Source organism: Artemia sp. Qi Xiang Cuo, chromosome 13, assembly GCF_049724085.1.
Source record: "Artemia sp. Qi Xiang Cuo chromosome 13, ASM4972408v1, whole genome shotgun sequence".
Taxonomy (NCBI): Eukaryota; Metazoa; Arthropoda; class Branchiopoda; order Anostraca; family Artemiidae; genus Artemia; species Artemia sp. Qi Xiang Cuo.
In genome coordinates, this window is record NC_142806.1 from 71495565 (window position 1) to 71513736 (window position 18172).

Genomic DNA, 18172 nt, shown 5'->3' on the forward strand with positions numbered 1-18172 from the left:
TTGAACCTATATTATGGGGATCAGGGGGTGGGTATGAAAAAAAGCACGGCAACAAGGGTGGCTGCCCTTCAATCACTTTCAGCCCTTAAAAAGGGCACTCACTTTCAATCTCCAATCGAATAAGTCCCCTTCCAGGTCCAACCAGAACTCCTTCTACACGGAATGGCCGGGAAAATTTTTTTGGCGCTTTGTCGGGTTTCGTTTTTGGGGGAGAAAATCTTTATTTTCTGTATAAACCTTCTGCACCGGGGTTCCCTCAGACTGAGGACACATGGATATAAGTTTGGAACCGATCGAGAAAAGAGTTTTTTGTATCTTTTTCGACCCCATCTTGTTAGGAGAATTAATTTTTTTTTTTTTTTGCAAATTAGGGAAGTGAAGGACTTCGGTTGTAAGCTTCAAAATGATAAGGGAAAAGGCTTTTCGGCCCGTTTTTGGACTCCCTATACCCTCTCCCAACCTGATAGGTAAATACACAAAGAATTTCCTATTTGTATAGAATTGACTCCAACTTATTGAAGTTTGAAGCACAATAAAAAAATAATAGCAAAAGTTTAAAATAACGGCTTCAAAATAAACAAATCAAACATTTGCACTTTTTGCACTTTTTTGAATAGCGAAAAGTAATTGAAATAGACACTATTTAACGTAGGGTAAACATGGGCGTCCATTTGCTGAATTTCAGGGGGAACTTACCAGGTCCAACCGGCACTTAAAATGCTGTACAATAGAAACCTCAAAACAAAAATATACAAATATAAGGCAGCATTATTCAGTCAGGGGGGATGAAGCCCCCCTATCCACTATATGGGCACCTATGAGGGTAAAAATTTAGTTTCTAGGCAAAAAAACTTCGGCCGAAGGACACTGCTATTGCAAAGGAGTCTACTGATGGAGCCGCGAGGAAAGTGACTAAAAAAACTAAAGCCCTGACAACGAGGGCTTGTTTTTTTTTTTTTTTTTTTTTTTTTTTTTATTAGCTAACATCTCTCATAGGCTTGCCGTTTTAAATATTATACACCTGGAAAAAAAGCTGTTACAGGAGTCTGCACCGACCGCACAACACTAGTTTAAAGTTAAATGAACGGATCTTTAAGTTCTTCAATAAAATCACAGGATCAATAAGACATTCGAGGCAAAAATATTATCTTTGTTTCTGGATTGAACCGACCAGGACATGCCTAAGAGATAACACATGCAGAATAAGGCCAACAACGCAACATGTCACATATTTTCTTGACATTTCTTTCGCCATGCCAAATTCCGACCAAGCACACGAACGCTAAACATGATAAATTTTTAGAAGAATTCAGGTCAATCCCAACTCGGACACCACTGTGCAGAGTAAATTAATCCCACAAAAAATAAGATAAAAGCAGAAGACCCCTGTCTTCTGGTTTCATATATACAAAATATATATATATATATACCTATAAATAGTATATATACATATATTTTATATATACTTTTATATATACAAAAATACATAGCCTACGTTTATTTAAGTTTTTTATTAATTTCTTATAAAGCCCTTTTTGGCAGAAACAACGAAAATACAAAAGCTTGGAGTAACTTAGTTGCCATCTGGTTACCAAATTTTTCAGGTTTATTGTTAGTAAAACTATGAATATTAGCTTCATCTTTTATGGAGATTAACTTGCATGATTACCTTTTTAGGGGGGGGGGGGGTATTCAACATTTTCGTCCCCATAATCTTACCCAGACGTTCTGGAAGCCGGGTTGTCCAAGGCTACTATTACAGCGTTTTTTAACATTGAGTGTACATTTTAAGCGTACGAACGTTCTCCATACCCTCGTCCAGAGTGACTCAAAAACTCCATTCGAATTTTTTCCGTTTATGACTTTACGAGGCATGTTTTAGAGCTTTTAGAATAAGGGCAGGCATGGAAATCTCAAGACTTCCCCTTAAAGGACATGTAAGATAACCATTTCGAGTGCATGGGGTTTTTTAATTACAACCGAAGATTTATATTAAGTATTGCAAAGAATTTTAAGCTCAAACTAGTATTACCATTAAATATATTAAATAGTTATTCGAGGATAAACCATCAGTTTATTAATGAAATCATAAAAGCGGGTATATATCAAGAAGAATCTTATTGACAGCACAAAACAATATTTTAAGGGAGCAAATACCTTTCTTTTCTTCACCGGCTGTGGCTCCACTTTCGAATTGTGCCTTCTTATGCTGCATGAGGCTATAAGATGCAGAAGTATTCTTCTGGGGGTTATTAGGTAACTCCCCCCAATTCCAAGAGGGCTGCTTCTCGTCATGAATCAAAATCCTCTCGCTACGGGCTGTTTGTTTTTCATACTCTGAATCGGAAACTACAGGCGTTCCACGGCCCGAAAGATTACCACTGAAATAAAAAAAATTAAAAAAAACCTTACGGGAAAAAGAAAAGGCTTGAACTGTAATCCTAACCACAAAAAAGTAGTCTATTTACGGTCGTCCACAAGATAAAAATCAGACAACAAAGAGATATGTTCACAGTTTGTTAGCGAGACATTGCCACAAGCGGCAGGAAAAAATCCCTTTGGGTGGTTAATCGGTTTCCAGACAATACTTTCGTCAATATTCAATCAAACTAATGTAGCAAGCTAAATAATGAGGATAGGAAAAAAATCACACATTTCTTTGTGTTGTATACCCCATTGTATTACGCCGTCTGCGCTGGTACGGGCACATCCAACCCCGACCACCGGAGGCGCTGATCAAAAAAGCCCTTCACTGCCAGCCTCTCCCTGGATGAATCTCCAAGGGGGACAACACAAAGCGTGGCTTGCCTGCGTCAAAGCTGAAGTTGAACCCAAAGGGGGATTTTGCCACTTTGGCGACCGTGAGAAAAGATTTGGCTCGAAATCATGCAGGAATTGATCATAGACCGCAAAAGATGGAGCTCAATCTTTGACGAACTATTGGATGCCGGGGAAGATTCGCAGCCGTTGTCCTTACCCAAGTAAAAGTATGCAAGTAAGTTTGTATTATATCCTCTAATACCACATAGTTTCTCCCTACAATACTATAACAAGTAACGCACTTTTTAATTTAACTTTTTTTAGTCTTTTTCGGCAGTCACCAGCGTAGAGGGAACCAGATGTCAGGGTCGTTAAGTCTTCTCCAGAATTGCCCGTTGTGGGTGAGGGTCAGAGCTTTGTTGGGGCTGATGTTTCGGAAATCGAATCGAACGCGAATGATCCCCAGCCATCTGGTACATAATCTTCCTCTGGGGCACTTCCAACCATTTGCAGTTGGGTCAAAGTCGAAGATGAGTTGGGTAGAGTTTGCGAGGGCCGGCGAAGTAAACGGCGATATCAACACAGCAAGCAAGACGTCAGCTGGACGGATAAAGATAAAATTTGAAGGACAGAAGAGTTTCTAGGTTCTGTACATTGTTAAACCATCTGACGCGTTCACTTTTTCGGAGTTGTTCGATTCGGAAAGCATCGACATTCACCACCTGGATCTGGGTCATGAGCCACGTCTCTAACGAGCTTGAAGCTTCTAACGAGCATTAAGCTTTAGGAAGCCTATGCGGCTAAAATACGCAACAAGCTACGTCTCTAAGGCAAAAGTTGGCGCTATGTACTATTTAAATAACAAAAATGTCCCTGAATAATAGTTAAGGGTATTTTTTTTGTTCTTTTTTAACAAACAAAAAAGTTTCCATAAAATTTCTGAGAAATACAAAAGAAAAATGTGGCATAAATTTCATAGTCGAAGCTTCACACAAGCAACAATGAGACATATTTCTCCCCTGTTACTCAGAGATCTTCTCTTTATCTTTCTTTTTTCCATTCAAGTTCCTAGTTTTTCCTCTATAAATACAAAAAAAAAGAAATTTTTCCTTGAAACAAAAACAAAAAATTAAGAATTAAAGACGCAAAATCACCTTCAAATAAAATCTTGTTGGCCAATAAGTAATGCTTTGGTGGTAACTTCTAGCATCCACTGGCTCTTTTTCCACCAAGGTTGCAACGCCAGCTGCAACGTAGTAAAGAACGAAACACGGCCAGAAGTATCCAAACATTAAAAAACAAGTTAAAAAAAACTGGCTAGCGAGAAAAAACTGGTGGGGGCAGTACATTTTAATTAGTAATTCACTCACTCAGTAATTCACATAATGTCCATTTCTTTTATACCTTACTATCCAGAAAAGTTATTGTTTGACTGTAAGAAACATTTTACAACTAATTAGTGACCTAGAAAGGGTATTTTGAATAGTGTTGAATAGTTTATGAGGGTTTAATTGTGTTGAAAAAAATCGGCACTTGTCTATTATATAAAACACACTCGAGAAGCGAAGTTTGGTGACAATAAAATATGATAAAAATAGAATTATTAGCAAAATTGTGAAGGTCATTTGTGAATTATTAAATTGGGTGTTTCAGCGTCGGCTGACCGTATCAAAGACAAAGAAAAGTTCATTGTTAACGCGAGTCTTGACTTAGTTCATTTTAGTTCACTATTAACGCGATTTATGAGAACACCGGTTGGTTTGCTTTGACTAGTGATAAAATATAGTATCTCACCATGGATGTTTAAGAATCATTTCAGATTGTTGGAAGGGCTACAACACAACAGAGCTGGAACAAGTAGGTTTCACTCACTTGAAAGTAAACCACAAAAATAATTTTGTCGACCCAGAAACCGGCGCCTCTACGCAAAAAGTAGAGAGAATGTGGAGTTCCGCAAAGTGGAGCCACAAACGGCACCAAGGTACATCCCACCATCATTTACATTCATACTTAGTAGAGTATATGTGGCGGGCGGCAGTAAAGACAGAAGGCCGAGTTCATTGTAACGCGATTCTTGAGGACATTTCTGCGTTTCGAGTGTGTTTTATATAATAGACAAGTACCAAAAAAATCATTAAAAGAGGTCGAGTATGGATAAAGGTGCAGTATATTAATTTCCACAGGATCATAGGTAGTGCAACAGCGCTGCCTAAGTAAAGACCGAAGCGGGCTCAATGTATTGTTTTATTTTATTTTTTATCAAGGCATTTAATAGCCGTACTTATTACGAAAAAAAAAAAAATATCATTTACGTTTCAATAATTGCATACCTGATTTCCTCCCGGAAAATAAACATTTTAAGAATTGGTGAAATTTATTCGCGGTCAGAGATTTGTAGAGACGAATTCAAAAAGGACTCGTTACTTCAGTACCAATATTCCCGCAAATTCCAACATTAAAAAAAAAATTTGAGATTTATGTCAGACGTACCTACAAGAAAAGCAGGTTCAAACTCTCTTCAGAGAAGAGAGGAACTCAACAGGTCAAACACGGACAATTACACCTGCATTTAATGCTGCAAGAGCTCATTTGACGAAAGAGTCAATTTTGCTTCCAATTTACGTTGGTTTCAGAGCAAAAAAAAAAAAAAAAAAAAAAACAACAAAAAAACACAGTGAAGCTCGTCTTTTTTGATGAAATATATCCCAAGTATATTTTGGCATCGCGAATCTTATTTCTACTTAAGCACGCATTGTATCAATATCGTTAACGTGACGTCATATTTAGTTGAAAATCTATTCCAAATTATAAAAGCATTAATGCAGCTTAGACAACATGACATCATGTTCGTTATATACATCATAACACATGGCACCCATGACGTCATTTTCTTAATATAAGAAGAATTAAACAAACATTTTCAATTATTTGAATAAAGTGTCTCGTATAGAAAACATGTCCATTATTAAAACCATTGTAATTGGGATTCCAGTCTCATGCGCTGGAATATCAGCTATCTGGGCCATTAAAAGATATATGGAATCCAAAACACGTGAATCTTTAGGGGAAAGCGCAGAAGTACAGAGCTCTGTACCCAACAAGGAGAGTGAACCAAATTCACCTGTTGTCGAAATAGAAAAGAACGAAGACCATAGTTACACACGTACAAAAGAACACGTGGAGGGAAAATGCTGGAAAAATACGGGCTCTGTCTGCAAGACTGCAGCCTCATGCAAAATAACTGTTAACGAAAATAAATGTGATGAAGATCAGTCCCAACCTCAAAGGAACCCCTTTATACATAGTATAAATCTGTCTATCTACGACAAAATGAAGATGTTTGTTTCGTCTATGGTCCTTCTACCTCTGAGAGTGATTGGTGTTGCCACTTGCTTAGTTACATCTTATTCACTAGCTTCTATAGGGCTTTTGGGTATTTCTAAAGAAGAATTAAAATCAAAGCCTATGCAAGGATGGAGACGATCGCTGCGAGCCACTGTATCTAACATAATGGTCTGGCTCTTCTACTGTTCTGGTTTCAGAGTAAGAGTAAAAGGGAGACAAGCGACGGCAAGAGAAGCACCGATTCTGGCACTGGCACCGCATTCGTCGCTTTATGATGCACTTGTAGTTTTCTTCCTAGGGTCACCCTGCATTGTTGCCAAAGAAGAAGTGAAGAATTTGCCGTTTTTTGGAAAATTGGTCAATTTTACTCAGCCAATATATGTGGAACGAGATGATCCCAATTCTCGATCTAAAACAATTGAAGAGATGGTGCGTCGAGCAACATCTGAGGACCCCTGGCAACAGATCTTGATATTTCCTGAGGGAACTTGTTCAAACCGGAAATCTCTAATCACTTTTAAGCCTGGTGCATTTTATCCTGGAGTTGCTGTACAACCTGTGTGCATTAGATATCCTAATAGGCTTGACACTCTATCTTGGACATGGGATGGACCTGAGGCATGGCAGATTGTATTGTACACTATGACCCAGTTTGTTACTTATGCAGAAATCGAATTTTTACCTCCATATGTCCCATCGGAGGAAGAGAAAAGAGAACCGAAAATGTTTGCCTCTAATGTACGCCTTGAAATGGCCAAATGCCTTGAAGTCCCTGTTGTCGATTATTCCTTTGAAGATTGTCAACTTATGATGAAAGCCACCAAATTGAAATTGCCAAGTGAATTGGGCTTGATAGGAGTGGCAAACTTGAAATCCAAATATAGATTTGATAAAAAAGACATAGAGACAGACCTAGAAAGCTTCGCCAAAATTGCAGATAAAAAAGATGGGGTTATTAGACCAGAAAATTTGGCTTCTTACTTGGATATACGTGTTAATAACCCTTGCCTTATGCAAATGTTTAAAGCCTGTGATCAGGATTCTAAAGGTTTTATAACCTTTAAGGAGTTCATCGTCGCCAGAATGTCTGTTTCACTTCTTGCCCTCAAAGAACAAAATTTGGAAGCTGCCTTTGAGCTTTCGGACCGTGGAAAGAAATGCTATATAGATTTAGTCGATAAAAATAATACCTTGATGGAAGTCCGGTCATAACAACTACAACAATTGAAAAATTGTCGGAAATAATGAAAATTCGGCTACCCAGCTCATCCGAACATTAATCATGCCAGGCAGTGTGTAATCAACTTTAAAAGAACGACTTCTGAAATGTAGTATACCTCTATTTTTATACCCTGGTATATTTTGGAATGCTCAATTTTTATATAATTTTAATAAATTGAATTTTTTGAAGAAGTTTTTTTTATTAAGAAAAGAGTAGGTGGCATTTGATAAATTAAGAGATATTTTTAAAGAAAATTTGAAGGTCACCGAGAGAAGAGGAGGTGAGATTTAATTGGAATATTTTGGAATGCTCAATTTTTATATAATTTTAATAAATTGAATTTTTTGAAGAAGTTTTTTTTATTAAGAAAAGAGTAGGTGGCATTTGATAAATTAAGAGATATTTTTAAAGAAAATTTGAAGGTCACCGAGAGAAGAGGAGGTGGAATTAAAAAAAAAAAAAAAAAAAAAAAAAAAAAAAAAAAAAATCAAAGGTTACAAGCCTGAGAAACTTCCTGATTTTCGACAAAAAGGGACCCCCTCCTAAAAGTCAATTGAACTCAATGAAAATAATACTATCGGATTCAGCGTATCAGAGAACCCTACTGTATAGGTTTCAAGCTCCTCAAAAATGTGGAATTTTGTATTTTTTGCCAGAAGAAAGATCACGGATGCGTGTTTATTTATTTTTTTTCAAGGAATAAATATATCGACCCAGTGGTCGTAGCATATCAGGACAGGGCTCATTCGACCGTAAATTAAAAATGTAGTGCCCTTTTTAAGTGAACAAAAAACCGGAGGGCAAGTAGGCCCCCTCCCCTACCCCTTTTTCCCAATATCGTCTGATCAAAATTTTGAGATAGCCATATTGTTCATCATAGTTGAAAGGCCCAATTACTATGACTCTGGGCATGACATGACCTCCCACAGTACCAGGGAAAAGGTCTTTAAGTTATAAAATATGTTCATAGTTTACGCATAGTATTTGTTATTGGGATGCATGCTTACATTTTCGGGTAGTGGGGGGGGGGGGAGAATTTTATTTTGGGGGGTTTTCCACGGAGGAATTTTCCATAGGGAGGGAAGTTTCCAGAGAGTGAACTTGTCAGGGGAAATAACACACTTCGGGAATTTGCCAGATTTAAAAAAGGACGACTTCTGAAACACTACGTTCGTTTATTTTGAACAGTGAGCTTATTTCAAAAGTACTAAAAAACTTTAGTGTAAAGAGTGAGGTATTGAGGAGGAGGCTAACCTTTTCATACACGTAAAAACTTCTGTCCGTTTTAAGTTTTAAAGACGCTCCTTACTTTCTGTTAAAAAAAACTTGATTTTTTATTTAATTTCGTATAGGTACTATGAGAAAACCCCCTCGTAAAATTATTCCTTGAAAGTTTATTCCCAAACACTTTCCTTCGCACGTAAATTTTTCCCCGATGAAAATCCTCCACCCGCAGAAAATTCCCTTTCCGCTAAAAATGTCTGTATACGTCCCAATAAAATTCCATATTAAAAAATGAGTGAATTACATAGCTTACAGCCCTTTCCCCAGGAGATGTGGGGGGTCAAGTCATCCCCAGTGGCATTGTTGTTTGACCTTTCAACTTTGTTGAGCAAAGTACCTATCTCAAATTTTGATTGGGTGACTTTGGGGGAAAAGGGGCAGGGGTGGGGGGCTGGTTGCCCTTCAATCTTTATGATCACTTAAAAAGGGCACTCTAACTCTTTAGTTTCCATTCAAATGATTCCTATCCCGATCTTCTAGGACCATTAGTTTGACAAGATCATCCCTGGAAAAACTAACGCATCCGTGATCTTTCTTCTGGCATAAAAATCCACATTTTTACAAATGGGAGCTCAAAACCTCTGTTATAGGGTCGTCTGATACGCTGAATCTGACGATAAAATTTTCATTAAGATTCTGTCATAACGTCTGTTATTAAAGGTTTTTTTTTTTCAGGAATAAATATATCGACCCAGTGGTCGTAGCATATCAGGACAGGGCTCATTCGACCGTAAATTAAAAATTTAGTGCCCTTTTTAAGTGAACAAAAAACCGGAGGGCAACTAGGCCCCCTCCCCCACCCCTTTTTCCCAATATCGTCTGATCAAAATTTTGAGATAGCCATATTGTTCATCATAGTGGAAATGCCCAATAACTGTGACTCTGGGCAGAACATGACCTCCCCCAGTCCCAAGGAAAAGGTCTTTAAGTTATAAAATATGTTCATAGTTTACGCATAGTATTTGTTCTTGGGATGCATGCTTACATTTTCGGGTGGTGGGGAAGGGGGGGCAAATTTTCTGTTGGGGGGTTTTCCACGGAGGAATGTTCCATAGGGAGGGAAGTTTCCAGAGAGTGAACTGAACTTTTCAGGGGAAATTACACACTTCGGGAATTTGCCAGATTTAAAAAAGGACGACTTCTGAAACACTACGTTCGTTTATTTTGAACAGTGAGCTTATTTCAAAAGTACTAAAAAACTTTAGCGTAAAGAGCGAGATGTTGAGGAGGAGGCAACCCTTTTCATGTACGGAATAATTTCTGTTCGTTTTAAGTTTTAATGTCGCTCCTTACTTTCTGTTAAAAAAAAAACTTTGATTTTTTATTTAATTTCGTATAGATACTATGAAAAAACCCTCGTGTAAAATTATTCCTTGAAAGTTTATTCCCAAACACTTTCCTTCGCACGTAAATTTTTCCCCGATGAAAATCCTCCACCCGCAGAAAATTCCCTTTCCGCTAAAAATGTCTGTATACTTCCCAATAAAATTCTATATTAAAAAATGAGCGAATTACATAGCTTACAGCCCTTTCCCCAGGAGATGTGGGGGGTCAAGTCATCCCCAGAGGCATGGTTGTTTGACCTTTCAACTATGTTGAGCAAAATGCCTATCTCAAATTTTGATTGGATGACTTTGGGGGAAAAGGGGCATGGGAGGAGGGCTGGTTGACCTTCAATCTTTTTGATCACTTAAAAAGGGCACTCTAACTCTTTAGTTTCCATTCAAATGATTCCTATCCCGATCTTCTAGGACCATTAGTTTGACAAGATCATCCCTGGAAAAACTAACGCATCCGTGATCTTTCTTCTGGCATAAACATCCACATTTTTACAAATGGGAGCTCAAAACCTCTGTTATAGGGTCGTCTGATACGCTGAATCTGACGATACAAATTTCATTAAGATTCGTTGACCTTTTGGGGGTGCCCCCCCCCTTTTCCAAAAATCAAGCACATTTTCTAAGATTCGTGGCTTTTGGTGGGTAATATTACCTTACCATAGACCTTAGTTTCTCCTGTGCCTCCAGAGGCACCTAGGGCATCCAAGATAAGTCTCCAGTCATCTCGGAGGTGTGCTGCAGATAGCACGTCTTCCCATTCGGGCTGAAGGGACCCATGTACATTTGACAAGTCTCTTCTGTGTGAACGTCTCTGGGTGTTTCAAGGACGGCCTCGTCTTATTGATCCTTCTGGTTGCCAGAAGAGGATGGAGCTTGGCAAGCGATTTCTGCTCATCCTGATGACATGCCCAAGACAACACCACCTACCATTGACGGATAACGTCTGTTATTAAAGGTAGCTGGACCTGTTGCCTGATGGTGCCATTTCTTATCCTCTGAGTCCAGTTTAAATTTAGGATTCTTCTGAGGCAAGTGTTTTCACGTGATTGGATTTTTTTTTTCTCTTGTTGCTGATTGAGGTGCCAGGTCTCAGATCTGTAAAGCAGTACTGACAGAACATTGCTTTGGAACAGTCGTATATTTAGCCCCAAGGAGTGTTTTTGAGATTTCCAAACTTGTTTGAGATGGTTAAACGCCCCTTGTGCTTGTCCCAACATAAATTGGACTTCCCTTGTGTTTGAGCCAGTGTTTTCGACTGTAATGCCCAGGTATCTGAACTCAACCACCTGCTCTATTAGGTCAGCTCCACACTTAATGTCGAGAGGAAATCCATTGTATTACGCGGTCTGCGCTGGTATGGGCACATCCAACGCCGACTACATGAGGCGCTGACCAAAGAAGCCCTTCACTGCCAGCCTCTCCCCAGCTGGATAAAACGCCAAGGGCGACAACAGAAAACATGGCTTGCCTGCGTCAAAGCTAAAGTCGAACCCAAAGAGGGATTTCGCCACTTTGGCCGACAGTGAGAAAAGATTTGGCTCGAAATCATGCAGGAATTGATCCTAGACCGCTAAAGATGGAGCTCAATCGTTGACAAACTATTGGATGCCAGGGAAGGTTCGCAGCCGTTATCCTTACCCAAGTAAAAGTATGCAAGTAAGTTTGTATTATATCCTCTAATACCACATAGTTTCTCCCTACAACACTATAAAAAGTAACGCACTTTTTAATTTAACTTTTTTTTAACTCTTTTTCGGCAGTCACCAGCATAGAGGGAACCAGATGTCAGGGTCGTTAAGTATTCTCCAAAATTGCCCGTTGTGGGTGAGGGTCAGAGCTTTGTTGGGGCTGATGTTTAGGAAATCGAATCGAACGCAAATGATCCCCAGCCATCTGGTACATGATCTTCCTCTGGGCCACTTCCAACCATTTGCAGTTGGGTCAAAGTCGAAGATGAGTTGGGTAGAGTTTGCGAGGGCCGGCGAAGTAAATCGCGATACCAACACAGCAAGCAAGACGTCAGCTGGACGGATAAAGATAAAATTTGAAGGACAAAAGAGTTTCTAGGTTCTGTACATTGTTAAACCATCTGACGCGTTCATTTTTTCGGAGGTGTTCGATTCGGAAAGCATCGACATTCACCACCTGGATCCGGGTCATGAGCCACGTCTCTAACGAGCTTGAAGCTTCTAACGAGCATTAAGCTTTAGGAAGCCTATGCGGCTAAAATACGCAACAAGCTACGTCTCTAAGGCAAAAGATGGCGCTATGTACTATTTAAATAACAAAAATGTCCCTGAATAATAGTTAAGGGTATTTTTTTTGTTCTTTTTTAACAAACAAAAAAGTTTCCATAAAATTTCTGAGAAATACAAAAGAAAAATGTGGCATAAATTTCATAGTCGAAGCTTCACACAAGCAACAATGAGACATATTTCTCCCCTGTTACTCAGAGATCTTCTCTTTATCTTTCTTTTTTCCATTCAAGTTCCTACTTTTTCCTCTATAAATACAAAAAAAAAGAAATTTTTCCTTGAAACAAAAACAAAAAATTAAGAATTAAAGACGCAAAATCACCTTCAAATAAAATCTTGTTGGCCAATAAGTAATGCTTTGGTGGTAACTTGTAGCATACACTGGATCTTTTTCCACCAAGGTTGCAACGCCAGCTGCAACCCAGTAAAGAACAAAACACGACCAGAAGTATCCAAACATTAAAAAACAAGTTAAAAAAAACTGGCTAGCGAGAAAAAACTGGTGGGGGCAGTACATTTTAATTAGTAATTTACTTACTCAGTAATTCACATAATGTCCATTTCTTTCATACCTTACTATCCAGAAAAGTAATTGTTTGACTGTAAGAAACATTTTACAACTAATTAGTGACCTAGAAAGGGTATTTTGAATAGTGTTGAATAGTTTATGAGAGTTTGATTGTGTTGAAAAAAAATCGGCACTTGTCTATTATATAACACACTCAAGAAGTGAAGTTTGGTGACAATAAAATATGATGAAAATAGAATACTTTATTATCAAAATTGTGAAGGTTATTTGTGAATTATTAAATTGGGTGCTTCAGCGTCGGCTGACCGTATCAAAGACAAAGAAAGGTTCATTGTTAACGTGATTCTTGACTTAGTTCATTTTAGTTCACTATTAACGCGATTTATGAGAACACCGGTTGGTTTGCTTTGACTAGTGATAGAATATAGCGTCTCACCATGGATGTTCAAGAATCATTTCAGATTGTTGGAAGGGCTACAACACAATAGAGCTGGAACAAGTAGGTTTCACTCACTTGAAAGTAAACCACAAAAATAATTTTGTCGACCCAGAAACCGGCGCCTATACGCAAAAAGTAAGAGAGAATGTGGAGTTCCGCAAAGTGGAGCAACAAACGGCACCAAGGTACATCCCACGATCATTTACATTCATACTTAGTAGAGTATATGTGGCGGGCGGCAGTAAAGACAGAAGGCCGAGTTCATTGTAACGCGATTCTTGAGGACATTTCTGCGTTTCGAGTATGTTTTATATAATAGACAAGTACCAAAAAAATCATTTTTCTGTTATTACGTCTGTTATTAAAGGTAACTTTCAGTGTTTTCGACTGTAATGCCCAGGTATCTGAACTCAACCACCTGCTCTATTAGGTCAGCTCCACACTTAATGTCAAGAGGAAATCCACTGGTAGCCATGGTTTTTGTTTTATTTGTGTCGATTTTTAGTCCAAATTGTTTTGCTGCATCTTTAACACTATTTATAAAGGTATGCAGTCTCAGTTTGCAAGTTTCAAGAAGGCTTATGTCGTCATCAAAATCGAAATCTCCAAGTCTGACCAGCTGACCAATATCAATCCCATATTCCTTGCAATTACTTAAAATGTAGTCAACAATAAGGATGAAAAGTGGGGGGGAGAGGACACATCCCTGCTTTACTCCTTTCATAATTTTAAAATATCTGGTATTCCCTTGTCCATTTTGTACACATCATTCTGTATCTTTGTAGAAAGCGATGATAAGTTTAAAGATTTTTTCCGGTATGCCGTAATGTAAGAGTATTTTCCAGAGTGTTGTTCTATCTACTGAGTCAAAAGCTTTCTCAAAATCAATAAACACATGGTACAATTCCCTTGTCACCTCATTGGATTCTTCCAGAAGCATTTTGAGGACAAATACGAGGTCAGTACAGGAGCGGTTTGGACGGAAGCCGTGTTGCTGCTCGTGTAGGTGTCTGTCAAGATGTGGTTTTATTCTGTTGAGGATTATTAGAACGAACAACTTTCCTGGGATTGAAAGGAGGCAGATACCAAGCAAGTTTTCACCCTTTGCGGCATCTTCTTTTTTGAAAAGTTTTACCAGGGTGCTTCTAGTCGAATCTTTAGGCACCTTTTCCAACTCCCACATTGTACTGAAGAATTTGCTCCACAAGTCATGCAAAGAATGACAGTCGCTTTAAGCATTTATGCTGAGATTCTGCCTTTGCCTTTGGCTCGTCTATTTTTTAATTGCTTTGCCGCCGTACAAATCGCTGTGGTTTCCGGAGGGTCTGTGGTGATTGGAAGGGTTAGTAGCGATATATCAGGGATCGTTGGTGGTTCTAGAGGGGGAGGACGGTTTAGAAGCGTCTGAAAATGGTCTTCCCAAACTTTGCTCACATCTTCTGGATCTGTTGCAAGACGTCCATTCGGGTCTCGTACAGGACTCTGGCGTTTCTCAACGGTACATACTCTGACGTTTCCCAACGATTTCATTGGTTAAACGGTACACAGTCTTCGAGTCTCCTCTTCTTGCAGCTTCTTCAGCTAGTTCCGCTTTATTCTCAAGGTGGTTACGTTTGTCCTTCCTAGCACTCCTTTTCATAAACTTGTCATGATATTGGTATATCAGGTTGCTGAACACATGATTCTTGGCACTGCAGTTAGGAAGAAGAAGAAGTTTTGCCTGCTTGCGTTTTTCAATAAAGTCCCACGTTTCATCCGACAGCCATTGGTCTTTTGGTCTTTTCTTGAAACCAAGGACTAGTTTCGCAGCTTCTTTATAGTTTTCCTCGATTTTTTCCCACATACATTCTTCGTCTATTTCTTCAAAGGATTGTAGGACTTCAAATATGCTGAACAGCTCTGTGATGAATTTTTTTTTTTATGTCCCTATCTGACAGTCTGTCCGAGTAAAATTGTGGTTTTGGAGCAAGCATCTTCGTTTTCGGGACTTTCAGCTTGATTTTGATTGTTGCTATCATAAGTGAATGGTCAGAGCTGATATATACCCCTCTGAATGAGCAAGCATGTTGGAGACTCGTTCGCCATTTTCTGCTTATGAGTATATGGTCAATCTGGTTATTTTTCACTCTGTCTGGGGACGTCCATGTATATTTGTGGATGTCTTTATGCTTGAAAAATGTGCCGCCGATGATAAGGTCATTTGATAGTGCACAGTCTATCAGGCAGTCTCCATTTTCATTTCTGGTGCCAAGACCTTCATTTCCCATGACTTCAGGGCAATGAGTTCGGTCGTTTCCAACCATGGCATTAAAAGCACCTGCCAAACATATGATATCATGCAATGGCACTTCCTTGATTGTGGCATTTAAGTCATTGTAGAATTCTTCCTTTATATCATTTGTGGGTGCGTAACAAGCAATTAGTATTATCTTTGCATGATATCCATTTAGCCTTATAGATATCAACCTGGGGTTGATATTTTTCAAATTAACGATGTATTTGGACATTTTTCCCGACAGAATATTGGCTACCCCGTGTTCTCTTTTCTTTTCAGGCCCACTGTACACTATTGTGGACCCTCCAGGTAACCTCTGTCTACCACTTCCAAGCCATTGCACCTTTGACAAAGCAAGAAAGTCGATATTATATAGTCTCATCTCTTTTTCCAATTGTTCCGGCTTGGAAGGTAGTGCGAGTGTTCTCACATTCCAAAATCCTATTTTCAGTTTTTGTTTCGCATTTAAAAATCATGACTGGAGGCATGCATTGGTCGTTGTCTTTTAGATCGGCCCGGTATTCTTTTCTTTGGATGTTTCGGTTGCGGTTGAGGAGGACACTCCCCCACAACCCTCAGGGCTAGTGTCTTAAGTTAAGTCCTGAGGGCATATAAGAACGATGTTGGCACAATGTACTTTTTTTTTTTTTCTTTAGAGCTGGGCACTTCATATGGAAGGGGTCGTTGTAGAAACTTCAAAAGGGGCTAATTTGATTGAAAATTGAGAGTTCTAGTGCCCTTTTTAATAGTCGAAAGTGATGGGAGGGCAACTAGCCCTCCCCCCCCGCACATCATTCCCCCAAACACATCCAATCAAAATGTTCAGCGTAGTTGATTTCAAGATAGAAAATATGTTTTTTTGGAGGAAGCTCCCCCACAACCCTCAGGAACAGGGATTTAAATTATACACTGAGTTTATATAAGTATATTATAGAAAGCGTTGTCGTAGGAACTTCAAAACAAGCTCATTCGATTGGAAATTCAAAGGGCTAGTGCCCTTTTTAATAGTCAAAAGTGTTTGGAGGGCAACTAGCCCCCCCCACGCCCATCATTCCCCCAAACACATCCAATCAAAATTTTGAGATAGCCATAATGTTCAGCGTAGTTCATTTCCTGATAGAAAATATGTTATTGAAGAGGACACTCCCCCACAACCCTCAGGGCAAGGGTTTTAAGTTAGGCCCGGGGGGCATATAAGGTTTTTATAGAAGGTGTTGTCGTAGACACTTAAAAAAAAACTCCTTAAAAAAACTTAAAATACTTAAAAATACTCCTTGGGGCTAAAGATACGACTGTTCCACGGCAATGTTCTGCCAGTACTGCTTTACAGATCTGAGACCTGGCACCTCAATCAGCAACAAGAGAAAAAATACAATCACTTGAAAACACTTGCCTCAGAAGAATCCTATATATAAACTGGACCCAGAGGATAAGAAATGACACCAAGGCAACAGGTCCAGCTACCTTTAATAACAGACGTTATCCGGCAACGTAGGTGGCGTTGTCTTGGGCATGTGATCAGGATAAGCTGAAATCGCTTGCCAAGCTCCATCCTCTTCGGGCAACCAGAAGGATCAATAAGACGAGGCCGTCCTAAAAACACCCAGAGACGTTCACACAGAAGAGACTTGTCAAATGTGCATGCGTCCCTACAGCCCGAATGGGAAGACGCACTAGCTGCAGCACACCTCCGAGATGACTGGAGACATTTCGTGGATGTCCTAGGTGCCTCTGGAGGCACAGGAGAAACTAAGGTCTAAGGTAAGGTAATATTACCCACCAAAAGCCACGAATCTTAATGAAAATTGCATCGTCAGATTCAGCGTATCAGACGACCCTATAATAGAGGTTTCGAGCTCCCATTTGTAAAAATGTGGATTTTTATGTCAGAAGCAAGATAACGGATGCGTTTTTTTCCAGGGGTGATCTTGTCAAACTAATGGTCCTAGAAGATCGGGATAGGAATCATTTGAATGGAAGCCAAAGAGTTAGAGTGCCCTTTTTAAGTGATCAAAAAGATTGAAGGGCAACCAGCCCCCCTCCCCTGCCCCTTTTCCCCCAAAGTCACCCAAACAAAATTTGAGATAGGCACTTTTCGCAACAAATGTTAAATGTCAAACAACAATGCCTCTGGGGATGACTTGACCCTTTACATCTCCTGGGGAAAGGGCTGTAAGCTATGTAATTCGCTCATTGTTTAATATAGAATTTATTATTGGGAAGTATACAGACATTTTTCGGGGAAAGGGAATTTTCTGCGGATGGAGGATTTTCATCGGGAAAAAATTTACGTGCGAAGGAAAGTGTTTGGGAATAAACTTTCAAGGAATAATTTTACAAGGGGGTTTTCTCATAGTACCTACACGAAATTAAATAAAAAATCAAGTTTTATTTTAACAGAAAGTAAGGAGCGACATTAAAACTTAAAACGAACAGAAATTATTCCGTATATGAAAAGGATTGCCTCCTCAGCAGGAGGTCCCACTCCGTTAATGCCGACAAAGGACAAATCTACCATAGATTTTTATTCGTTCAAAAAACCCTCAAAAAGTGCAGAGAAAACGTCACCGGCTGAGGAAACCAGATGCGAATATGCATATAAAATGACATTCGAAAGCGGGACGTAAATTCCCATCGAGTTCACGGATAGCAAAGTATCCAACACAAACAGAGAGGGTGGAACCAAGTTAAACCCCAAATTCAAATCGAGTTGTTCCCGGAAA

The 18172-nt window shown here is 39.2% G+C and overlaps 2 protein-coding genes across 7 annotated transcripts in view; one reads left to right on the forward strand and one right to left on the reverse strand.

The window, feature by feature from the left end:
• The window catches only part of Lpin (phosphatidate phosphatase LPIN), a 162964-nt gene that overhangs the window by 63788 nt on the left and 81004 nt on the right, over window positions 1-18172 (reverse strand). For all 6 annotated transcript variants that reach the window (XM_089099293.1, XM_089099291.1, XM_089099287.1 and 3 more), the window contains exon 6: window positions 2158-2381. In XM_089099293.1, coding sequence (XP_088955419.1) covers window positions 2158-2381 — 224 coding nt within the window. The remainder of the gene's footprint in view (window positions 1-2157; window positions 2382-18172) is intronic.
• On the forward strand, window positions 5716-7286 carry LOC148945619 (lysophosphatidylcholine acyltransferase 2-like). The gene is given in 2 exon segments (XM_089099454.1): window positions 5716-7201; window positions 7204-7286. Coding segments are annotated over 2 exon segments (1569 nt in total).